Below are 12408 nucleotides of genomic sequence, written 5' to 3'. Positions count from 1 at the left end.
AAGGGAGGCTGAGGCTGGTGGCTTACCTGAGTTTCAGAAGGGTTAAAGCCAATCAGCTGTCCTTATTAAATTTCACCAGTATGATAAAGCAGTCTTAGTAGGCAGGAGGCTTATAGGAATGGAGGGTCACTAAATTGCCTCCAAATGGAGCTGCATTTTTATTCTTAGCAGATTGCTATTCTGCTAAGCAAGATAGAGAAACCCAGTCTAAAAAAAAAAAAGTGGGGGGGAGGAGAGAGTGTGTGTAGGGTTGGCTTAGGCTTGTAAGGGAGTTTTCAGAAACCTTTTGACAGTAGAGAAAGGTGGAAAAATAAGGCTAAGGAAAAAAATTGATAGTGTCATGTGACATCTATATCACCTGAAAAAAAAAGTTGATAGTTTTTATAGTATTTCTAGAACTGTCAAGACATAACTCTTTTGTTTTCCATTTATGTATGTTTGTAAAAGTTAATTTTACAAGAGCCAAAAGCCTTTCAAAGTTATGCCCCAAACCACTCATATCTATATAATTGCTGCAGTGCTGGTAAAGTTTGTCTCTATTGGTCAGTAACATGGACAATATACGATTAACTTCAATTTCTATCATTAAAACAGTAGAACAGTTTTGACATAGTTTATTTTTACTTATTTGAATATATACTACAGGTCATACAATGTCCTCCAAGGAAAGAATAGCCACATAAAGCAAAAACCTCATAGAATAAGTGTAGTTCAGTTAGGCTATTCAGGGAATTCAACATTCATTAACCACCTACTATTTGCAAGGCATTGTACTGGGCACTGCACATATGAGGATAAAAATGAAAAATAGCCTTAAGGTGCACTTACATTGTACTGAGCCATCACATTGTTTATAAGGTCTCAGGCACCACTGTCTCATTCAATGATACATTCTTACCAAGCACAGGCTCTGATCTAGGTTATCAGAATGTCTGTGTGACCAGTTCTCTACCTCTTCCCCCATGTCCTGATCCCTCTGGAGTTAGTTGCAGGTAGAAGAGAAGGAAACAAAGATACCTCTCTATTCTGGTCTTCCTGGTCTAAGGGCTATTAACACAGTTAGGACATATGTCGGTTAATAAACATTTTTTAAGTGCCTACTGTGTGCCAGGCACTGTGATAAGTTCTGGGGATGCAAAGAATGGCAAAAGACAGTCTGTGCTCTCGAGGAGCACATAAAAAGAAGCTGGGAAAGAGGAGGGGTAGGTACCCCTAGCAAGTCCAGGTGAGCAGCCAGGTGGGAAACAAGAGGTGTCTCCCCTGGTTTTCCTCCTTAAATAGAGGATCTGAGAAGAGCTCAAGACCCACCCTCCATCTTCTCCAGTCAGAAGGAGGTAGAATTCCAATTGGGAAGGTGATGCTGAGGAGGTATGAGTTTCAAAGTTGATGAGGTCTTTCGGGAGAATGAACTTTGGAGGCATTGGTGATGTCCAGGTGGACAGCCAGGTGACTAGAGGACACTTAACAAAAAGGGGATGACCAAAGGCAGTTGTTTTTTTTTTTTCCCATTTTGGCAGTAACCAAGGTAGTCTAGCTATGTTCATGGTCTTTACTAAAAATCTGGGAGTAGAGAGAAGTGCTTTAGAAAGGAAAGCTGGGATGGGAGGGGGTGAGGTGGGGGAGTGGGGGTGGGGGTAGGGGTGGGTGAGAGACAATCTTGCTGGGATTCAGGTGGTTACATTTCCAAGTATCTATCCTAGGAGAAAATGTTAGGTCTAGGGAGCCAGGGACCAACATCCCTAATGAGGCTATGCTTTCCTGGTTTGTAGAACTGAGGTCTGTTTAAGGTCCTGTATTTTCAACATCAGTATTATGAAGGGGTTAAACTGTGTTTTAAAACTGATTGTTTTTATACTATTTTCAACCATACAGCATTATTAGGAAGATTTTTTTTTTCTTAAGGGGTGACAGGAAGCAGCTGGGGATCATTAAAAAACACTGCTCAGTTTCTGAAATGCAACCTAATCCATTCTCATTCCTTTATTAATTCTGGGCCCAACTCATCCTCTGCCTGTGATTCCTGTCCCAAATTTACAAGGGTCCTGGGCTTTCCCAACTGCATGTTATCCAGGGGTGGGGAACCTGCAGCTTTGAGGCCACATGTGGCCTTCTAGGTCCTTGGGTGTGGCCCTTTGACTGAATCCAAATTTCACAGAACAAATCCCCTTAATAAAAGGATTTGTAAAAGGATTTGTTCTGTAAAACTTGGACTCAGTCAAAGGGCCACACCCAAGGACCTAGAAGGCCACATGTGGCCTCAAAGCTGCAGGTTCCCCACCCCTGGTCCAGACGACATGCATTTTTCATTCATTCACTTTTTCTTATTTGGATTGTTAGCCTTTTTTGAGTTTCATAGCTTTCCATAAGGAGGCCTTGTGATGTTTTAGGGCTTGATACAATTAGCCACAGTATCATTTGTGACTGACTCTTGAGTGATACTACTCAGTTGTGAATCATGAAACACCACAAACCTCAAAGAGTCAAAGTCGTGGGTAACTTACAGTCATTGAAGTACATAGTGGTCATGAGCAGTCTATAACATATTTCCAAAATTTACATTCAAGAAGTAAGAGTTAGTTTGTTGACAAAAATATATGATCAGAAGAGGAGGTGGGCAGGTCTTATAGTTTGTAGTAAGAGTGAGAGATCACAGAGGTAGACTGTATATGTTACACTGGTACCCACAAAATGCCAAAAGGAAGAACTTCATCATTTTTATAGATTTTTTGTGGGGGATCTATGGGAGAATGTGGAAAAGAATCACATGGAATGAGAAGAAATGTATGAATTCCAGTCTGCACTGCTGATATCTTGGATCCATTGAAGTATTTAAAGAAATTATTTCAAGGTAAAGTTTAGAAATAATACGTGTGTATACATGATTGCTTTAAGTCCGTAACAGAACATCACTGTTAAGATTTTATTTAATTCTGTAGTTTGTTTTAAAAAGATGATTATAAATTCAAAAAACCTGTTAGACCATTGTTAAATCAATTCATTTACATTTTAAAAATCAAAACATTTCACTCAATAGATTGCTTTTTAGTTACACTGCAAATAAATTAATAAAATTTTATATTGTCAGTGACAGTTCTATAAAGTCATTCAATGCACAAATGCTTTTTTGGATATTGTTACATTCTGATGTTTTTTCTTACTCTTGCTCTACAGATTTTTCAACAGATGCTCTACTATCTCTTTCCTGGCAGTGGATTCACCAGTTAGTTAATCACTTACTAGATAATATGTTCTTGCTTCTGCTGAAGAAGAACAAACTTTATAGTCAGACAGAACTGTTGCTGAAAGGAGAGGTGGAGAGAGGAGGGTCTAAACTATTTTATCACTGTGAAGCCAAAAATTTTGTTCATTAGCTTTTCATTTAATTATGTGTGAATGCAGTATATGTATCTCCAAAGCTTTTACAGCAAGCACCATCACAGTACTCTTGAGTAATTTATTTAAAGTCTCCACTAAAGTCACTCACAGACAGTTATTTGTATTAGGAGCTATGGGAGGCAGCCAAAGTAGTGGAAAGAGCACTGAACTTGGGTCCAAAAGACCTTTCATTTGAATTCTGGATCTTCCCCTTACTTTCTAGATGATGTTAGGGAAGCATGGCAACTTCAATGGCCTTATCATGAAAATGCAAATAATATACTAGCTAGATCATGTGGTTGTTTTGGGGGCGAAAATGAATAGTTCATGTGAAATGTTTTGCAACCATACAGTGCCTTGTAGATACAAGCTATCGGTATTGTTACTGTGGTATTGTTAGCATTCAAGTAAGATCCTCTATCAGAAAGAGGAATGAGCTTTTTGCTTCTGTAGTAAACATAGACGAGGTATACAAATATCCTAAAACAGATTTTAAAACTAGCTTTTGTGTGTTTCTCTACCCTGTCAATAGCTAAAATGATCAGTCAGTGTTAGTGTATATGGTGTTGCTGTACAGCAAGGAATTGACTAAATTGGAGTTTCATCTGATGGATTTCTTAGACTTTTCATATACTGTCCCCATACATTGGCACCCATTTATCCCTATTTATCCAACATAGGGGACATGCAGTATTGTTGTTCTTTTTTTCCCCTCTTTTTTTTTGTTCCTTCTAGGATTATTGGATTAGTAATATAGATCCTTCTCATTTCTCTCCCCACAATCCCATAAAATTGTCTGAACATATTGGAATTTTACAACTCCCTCCACCCTTCTCTGGCACATCTTCCCTTCAACAAACAGTAACTTGAGACTTCTCAAGTTCAACTTCATATACCATGTGATATATGAAGCCAATAATCAACAAGCATTTAGTAGATTTCAGCTTTTATTTCCACCTAACAAGCTCTGGGGCATACAAATGAAGGAAAAAATATAGTGCCTGCCCTCAAGGAACTCGGATTCTAAAGAGGGAGGCAACATGAAAACATATATACAGAGTAGATGGAAGGTAATCTCACAGAGGAAGACACCAGCAGTAGAGGGATGCAGGGAGGGCAGACTAGGAAAGACCTCCTACAGAAGGTGAAATTTGAGCTAAGTCTTGAAAGAAGCCAAAATTGAATTCATTTAATAAATGAGGACTTTGTATTTGATCCAAGAGGTAATGGGGAAGAACTATTTAAGTTTATTATTGAACAGGAAGGTGACGTAATCAAACCCATGCTTTAGTAATATCACTTTTACAACTATACGGGAGGATGAGTTGAAAAGGGAAGAGACTTGAAAGTGAGGCAAATTTATAGGCTTTTTCAGCAGCACAGGCAAGGTGAGATACTAGGCTGGTTGCCATATGAGTGTAGAGAAGAGAACGAATGAGAGAGATGTTGTGAGGATAGAATTAACAAGATACAGCAGCTGGGGCTGCTAAGTGTTAGAGTGGATAGAACACCAGCTTTGGAATCAGGAGGACCCGAGTTTAAATCCATCCTCACACACTTACTAGCTGTGTAACACTGGGAAAGTCACTTAACCTTGATTGCCTCAAACAAACCAAGAAACCCAACAAGATGGAGCAACTGATTGGACATGTGGGGTAAGAATGAGAGTGAAGAGCCAGGGATGATTTCAGACATAGCTTACTAGAAGGATAGTGGTCTTCTCAACAGAAAGGAGGCATTCAGAAGGAGAATGGGACTATGAGGAGGGATAAAAATTTCTTTTTGTTTGAGGTCTCTTTGGGACATCCAATTTAAGAGTTCAGTGGTCAATCATTGATATAGGATAGTAGTTCAGAAGAGGGAAAGCTAGAACTAGTTATCTACATGTGGTAGTCATCTGCATATATATGATCATTTGAACCCATGAGAGTTGATGATGTCATGAAGAGAGAGAATGTAGACAGAAAAGAGAAGAGAGCCCAGGAAAGAATCTCAAGGTATGGCTATCATGATACATGGGAATGGTATATGGAAGATAGTCTAGTAAAGGAGTCTAAGAGCTTTTAGACAGGAGAACCAAGAGAATAGTGACACAAAATCCCATGAAGAAAATATCCAGGAGGAGAAAGTAGTCAACTGTGTAAAATCCTGAAGAAGAGTTCGAGAGTGAGACTTGCAAATAGATCATAAAATTTCGCATCATATGCAATATATTCTTCCTCATTTCTAAGTCATTTCTGCTTATAAACTTGGGAAATTAATAGCATCTGTTTAAGTTCCAACTATAAAAATTTATATCCCTTTTTCACTTTAGTCCCGTAGTACCCAGTAGAGTTGACAAACTTCATCAGTCTTTTCCGTGTATGGCCATCTGTTTTTTGAAGACCATTTCAATCAGCTTGGCTATTACTTTTTCATAAAATTAACAGTTTCAAAGAACTAGTACCATCTTTCTTTAGAACAGTTAGTGTTCATGTGGTGTTTTGTATTTATCACATGTGTTAATGTCTTGGTTTTCTTCCTGTGGTGTTAAAACTCCAGCCTAAGTTTCCATGTTTATTCTTGTTCTCTTGGCCTTGTGACTGATTTTTATGACTAGCATAGAAGCCATAAACAAGATGATAAAATACCAAGGGAGCCCAAGAATTTTGAATTCAGTGATTCCACATTTTAAGCAGTATCCAGGGTACTTTTGGCAATTGCTTTTCCTTTCTATATGTTGACCATCAACCATAGAAATAATAATAAAAATATTCTTCTGGCACATTAGAGCAGGCTAGGACATAATTGGAAAGGGTTCAGTACTTAACATGTTATTCTCAAGAAAGCTCTGCATCTGCCAAATGCTCACATTGGGCATAATGTACATTTCTAAAACTTATTATTTCAGTATATTTTATTAAATAATTTCAAGTATATTTACCATCTCTTTGCTGGTTATATGAAAGGGTAAATTGAATGAAAATTCTAGAAATACTCTTATTGACACAATTTTTTTAATTAAGAACCTGACCTCTGAGGTCAGATACTTAATAAATATTTATTAAAATATAGTTAAAATTGAGGTTGTGTTTTTGTCGTAGCTGGAGGGTCAACATTGCAGACAGGAAAACCGTGGGCAGGTGTCTCAGTTCTCCAAGCAATTCTCTGAAATTGTAGCAGATGAGTTGCTGTGTCTATTGGTTGAAGGACTTTCTTCTATACAAGTTTCTGTGCAATCATAGATCTGGACCAAAAATAATTATTAGGGATCATTATGAATTATTTTTAAAACTATAAAACAATTTTCAATTACAAGAACACTCCTTAAAAAGATATTTTAGTCAAAGGCTGTGAACAAATAATCCTTCAAAAACTATTGCAAACTGCTTGCAAACTATTAACAACCATATGGAAGATTGTTCCAAATAACTAATAATTAAAGAAATAAAAATGAAAACAGCTCTGAATATTCATGTTAGATCCAGCAAATTAGCAAAAATGACAAGATACAGGACTAATCAGCATTGGAAGGATTATGAAGACAGGCATGGTAGTAGTTTATTGTCAGGTATGAATTGATGTAACCATTCTGGAAAGTGATTTGGAATTATGGTAGAAAGTGACTAGATGTCCATACCCTTAAGCCCGGAGTTATCAATCTCTTGGCTTTTACTACAAGGAGGTCAGAGGCAGAAAGAAAGGTCCCATATGCATCAAAGTATCTGTAGCAGCACATTTTGTAGTAGCAAAAAGTAGAAACAAAGTAGATGCCTATCAATTACTAGTTGGCAAAACAAATTGTGGCATATGAATGTAGTGGAATATTAATTCACCATAAAAAATTATGAATATGAAAAATAGAGGGAGGTGTGGAAGACTTATATGAACTTATATAAAATAAAATAAGAACTAAGAAAAAGAATATAAGCAATGGCTATAATGTAAATAAAATGTAAAAGAGCAGCAAAAAATGGAAACTGAACACCATATAGTTATGACTAAGTTTGACCATGAAGTTAGAGATGTGTGTGAGAATGGACCTCCCTTCCTTCTTTGCAGAGGTTTTGGATTTGATTGATGTGTTGATTACTTTTGCTGAAGTACTTACTTCCCACCCCCTTATTCAGAAAGGCTCTCTGGGTGTTTATTGGGAAATGAATGGTGTGACACCAAAAGATATTACTAAAAATTAAAAACAATAAATTACTTTAAATACCCCTGAATGTTAGTGTTCTACTTAGATAAAATTAAAATAATTTATTGCCTTAATTGTGGGTAAAAACTTCTTTGTTTCAGATCTGCTACTTCATTGATATAGGCAATTCCTAGGTTCTCCTAGCCTATAAAAGCAGAAAGTCAGGTCTATCAGCTTCTGCCATCCTGGAAAGGCTTTGGATATGGTCTTGTCAACAAACTGAGACTACTTTCTGAGGACCAATCTAGCAAAATATGGATAGACTCATCATCAGCAGACTGTTCATGACGATAATGCATTCTTTGGCCATGACAACCCATGAAATAAAAACAATATATTGTCTTTAGTCAGACCTCTTCCTGATTCTTCAGAGTAGCGGGAAAGTGCTAAGAGAATATCGAAAATCATGAAGATTTTAGATCAGTGGTACAGTTTTAACTTGTCTTTTGGCATTCTAAATGTGAGACCAAATTTGTGAGGAAACATGTATAAGAGTTGCATAAGAGTAGGATCTAATATTGTTGGACACAACATTCAAATGGATGATTTCACAGCTCCATTTGAGTATTTAAGGGAAGTCCTGCCATGAAAATGGCCTCTATCAGTGCTTATCTCAGCTCAGCAACTTATTTATCATCTTAGAGTGTTCTTGGGTCATCAAGAGGTAAAATCGCTTGCCAGCGGTCACATAGCAAGTTCTTCCTGACTGCAAGACAAGTTTTCTATCTATTAAGCCATACTGCTTCTCCAAAAAAAACTCTTACAAAATATTTAATAAATCTTTTAAATAATGAAATTAGAATGTAAGTATGGAGAAAACAATTCGAGACTTTCCCATTGCTTTTTAAGTGAATAATTTACAAAATTATTTTACTTTTACCAAAAGAATAGATAGGTAATAGATAATCTAGGACTTCTTGTTCTTCTGTTTAAAAAAGAGAAGTTAGACTAGATTATTAACTTTTTTGTGTATCACAAGCCCTTTGGACAGTCTGGTGAAACCTATGGCCTCCTTGTCAGAATAATGTTTTTAGAAGTATAAAATAAAAATACATATGATTAAAAAGGAAACTAATTATACTGAAATATAGTTATCAAAATACATATTTTAAGTTCATGTATTGTATTCTAGATTAAGAATCCATTTATTAGTTTTCTAAGGGGTCCCATCTAATCCTAAATCCTCTGATCTCATGTATATTCTAAGCAATTGATGCTAATTTGGAAATACATTTTAATTTTGCTATTTAAAAAAATGAGACCTTATTTTTTTCCTATTTTGTGTTGCTTGGTCATGTTTAATAATTGCATCCAGTAAAATATTTATTTCTACAAGAAATTTCCTATGATCATTTATTATATAGCATTTAAAATGTTTGAGTGTCAGTTGTCAGGGCGGGGGATGGGGGGAACATCTAAAGTTAGAGTTGTGAACTCGACTCATTTCTTATTCAAAAAACTATTGAAACTAAAAACATGTTTTGTGTTTCCTCTGTTCCTAATAAGTTAGCACAAGCCCAAATTATTCATAGTTACATTCTTGTTATAGCTTTAAACTTCACTCAACATTAAAGAAATGGGCGTATACATTGCAGCTAATCAGATGATGAGATTATGTGGTTTCCTTTCCTGAAACAAAAGAATCTTTCAAGGAGGGGAGACTGTTCTTTTGGGATGATTTATCTGGAGGTTGTTAGTATGACAGGTTGATTTTGAGTTACCTGTTGGACATTTGAAATGTCCAATAGGCAGTTGGTGATATGGGTTTAGAACTTAAGAGAGACGCTAGATTGGATGTATAGATCTAGAAATCATCTATAGAGATAATAATTGAACCTGTAAGACTAGGAGATAAACAAGACAGATTTTAGAGAAAAAAGTACAGAGCCTTTGAGGGATACACACAGCTAATGGTAGCATAACATGGTTGAAGGTCCAGCAAATGAGATTGAGAAGAAGACCTCAGACAGATAGGAAGAGAATCAAGAAAGTATTGTCACAGAGATGAGAGAATATCCAGAAAAAAAGTTGTCAAAAAGTATTGAAATGTTTCAAATTTTAAAATCCGTTTTAAACCAGACAATTCTACATAGCATATCTGTAATATCAAAAAACAATATAAAGTCTTACCGGAATCCTCAAATATTATTCATTTAAGAAAGAATGATCATATATATTTTTCTCTTTTCCTTTTTTAGATGTGTGCTGAATTTAAACACAGCATGATAGGAAGCTATCGTAAGCCTCCAGATAAAATAACTAACCTTTCATTTGCATATTGTGAAGCAGCACCTCAAGATAATCTGCCTAAGAAGTTACAACACCTTTCTACTCCAAACAGCCATGGTAAGGCTAATACAATTCTTCATTTTATATTATTATAATGTCTTATTTCTTGAATGAAATAAAACATTATACATGTTTTTGATAAACCAGTGTTTCCAAATTCCTCACAGATATTATACTTAAATTCATTTAAGTATAAATTTCCCAAAATCATGTTATTCTATATTTTTCATGGCATTTTATTTTGTATTTTTAAATAATAATGAGTAACTATAATAATAAACAATGAACCATTTTTCTGTGATAGGGTTATACTAAAAGTTTCAGGTGTTTAATGTAAAGGCAACGTAAATGCATGGTTATTATAAATCAGTGTGTTTTGACAGCGATTTGAAATCTTTCATTTTTCTTTGATTTCTTAATCTTTCTTTAAAATACTTCCAGCATTCTTCAGACTCTTTGCTTATGGTTACAGATATCTTAAAATATAGTTTAATAAATACATATTAAGTTTAGTGGCAATTACCAAGAATTATAGTCTTGTGAATATTCAAATGCTGGAAAACACCAATGAACATTATTGGGTAGTATTCAAATAATATAACATTCATATCTCCTAATAAAGTTAGTAACACTACATAGAATCACATGTCAAAATTGCTAATTTTAGGACCACCTGGTTTAGAAGTGGGGGAGTTTGAATAGCAGAGAAAGGAGGAATGGGAAAGTGCTGGGAGAAAAGGGTCAGTGAGCTGATATTCAAGACAAGTCCCATGATTGGCTGCTGTAAGGAAGGTGGCATGTAACCCATCTTTCAACCTTCTTACTGGTGGATCACACACCTTCTGAGGTCAGTTCTCCTCATCCCTGAGTGGTCCAGAGACCAGTGTTCTGGAGAGAGACTATGCTTGTTGTTTTGTTTTTGGAAACTATGCTTTGGGAAAATTACATTACAGGTATAGAACTAAATCGAATATAGATTTGAGACATATTATGTGTTAGAGTTACGTAAATTTCATTTAAAAGTTAGACAATATAATCTCTTGGCAGAAACACTGAATTTGGGGCTAGAATACCCAACAGTGAGTCCTGAGAATGTCATGGAAGCTTTCTGAACTTTCTGAGCTTCTGTTTCCTCATCTGTAAAGTGGAGGTGATAGTTCTTAGACTATCTACCTCGAAGAAGGGGTATGCAGATAAAATGAAATCATATATGTAAAGTAGGAACCTAAAAGTCACATAGAAATGTGAGCTGTTATATTTTTAGTATAATTATATTTCTTCACAGAGGAGTAATGGCTAGAGAGCTGACCCAGCCGAAGACCCAAATTCAAGTTCCACCTCTGACACATTCTGGTTGTGTTCCTTTAAAGCAAGTCACTTACATTCTCAGTGTTCTAGGCCCCTCTTTAAAACAGTAAGTTGCAAATAAAGGGTAGATCTGAATTGGTGGAGGAAGTTCCTCTGGAAATTTTGCATTCCACTGAAATCATAGTTCCAGCTCTGTTTTTCAATTCTACGGGGGGGGGGGGGGGGGGGGGGGGGGGGGGGGGGGGGGGGGGGGGGGGGAATGAGAGAGAGAGAGAGAGAAAGAAGAGGGAGAGACATCGATCTATTGTGTTCCAGGAACCGTGCAAGGCACTGAGAGTATAAATATAAAAATGATACAATCCCTGCCCTCAGTGAGCTTAATTCCAATCATATGACAATACTTTTTACTTTTTTCCCCCCAAGAACCAAAACCTGGCATCAAAAGCCAGTTGTATGGTGAACTTCTTATAGCAGGCAGAGTATCATAAATGCCTTTTTGTGCAAAAGTCTGACAGCTTAGTAAGATGCTTTGCATATTAGGTACTCAACAAATGTTTATTTGTTGATTGGTTGACATTCTCTTCAAGCACTTGGGAAACAACACATCTAAATTATTCAAACTCTTGTCAAGGCTTGTCAATTTTACCTTTGTAACATTTCTCAGGTATGTCCCCTTCTCCTGTCTGATGCTGCCATCACTCTGGTGCAGGCACTCATTACCTCACCACTGGACTATTACAGTAACCTGCTTATTTGTCTGCCTGCCTCAAGTTTCTTCTCACTCCAGTCCATGCTCCGTTCAGTCACTAAAATGAATTTCCTACAGCTCAGGTCTGATGATGTCACCCTCCCTTCCCAGCCCACACACACTTAATAAACTCTAGTGACTTTCTATTGCTTCCAGGTTCAAAAACAAAAATCCTCTATTTGGCATTCAAAGCCCCTCATAACCTAGTCCCCTTCTACTTTTTCAATCTTCTTTCATCTTATTTCCCACCATGTACTCTTTGGTCTAGTGACACAGGTCTTCTTCAATCAGTAAATATTTATTAAGCACTTACTGTGTGCCAGGCACTACGCTAAGAGCTGGGGATACAAAAGGAGGCAAAAGATAGTCCCTACCCTAAAGGAGCTCACAATCTAATAGAGGAGACAACGTGGAAAGCAAACTATATACAGGATAAGTAGGAAACAGCAGGTGCAGGCACTAGAATTAAGAGGAATTAGGAAAGGCTTTCTGTAAAAAAAAGGGGAGGGGA

General features: G+C 36.6%; 1 protein-coding gene across 3 annotated transcripts in view; it reads left to right on the top strand.

Moving 5' to 3' along the window:
• CEP57L1 (centrosomal protein 57 like 1) overlaps nucleotides 1-12408 on the top strand; it is an 84395-nt gene that overhangs the window by 41775 nt on the left and 30212 nt on the right. For 2 of the 3 annotated variants that reach the window (XM_036768790.1, XM_036768788.1), the window contains exons 2-4: nucleotides 2722-2848; nucleotides 5411-5413; nucleotides 9751-9898. In XM_036768790.1, coding sequence (XP_036624685.1) covers nucleotides 9751-9898 — 148 coding nt within the window. In that variant the 5' untranslated portion in view covers nucleotides 2722-2848; nucleotides 5411-5413. The remainder of the gene's footprint in view (nucleotides 1-2721; nucleotides 2849-5410; nucleotides 5414-9750; nucleotides 9899-12408) is intronic. The other variant, XM_036768789.1, reaches the window with a different exon arrangement.

This window comes from Trichosurus vulpecula, chromosome 7 (genome assembly GCF_011100635.1).
Source record: "Trichosurus vulpecula isolate mTriVul1 chromosome 7, mTriVul1.pri, whole genome shotgun sequence".
Lineage (NCBI taxonomy): Eukaryota > Metazoa > Chordata > Mammalia > Diprotodontia > Phalangeridae > Trichosurus > Trichosurus vulpecula.
Note: the sequence above shows the minus strand (reverse complement) of the source record. Positions and strands in the feature narration are given on the sequence as shown.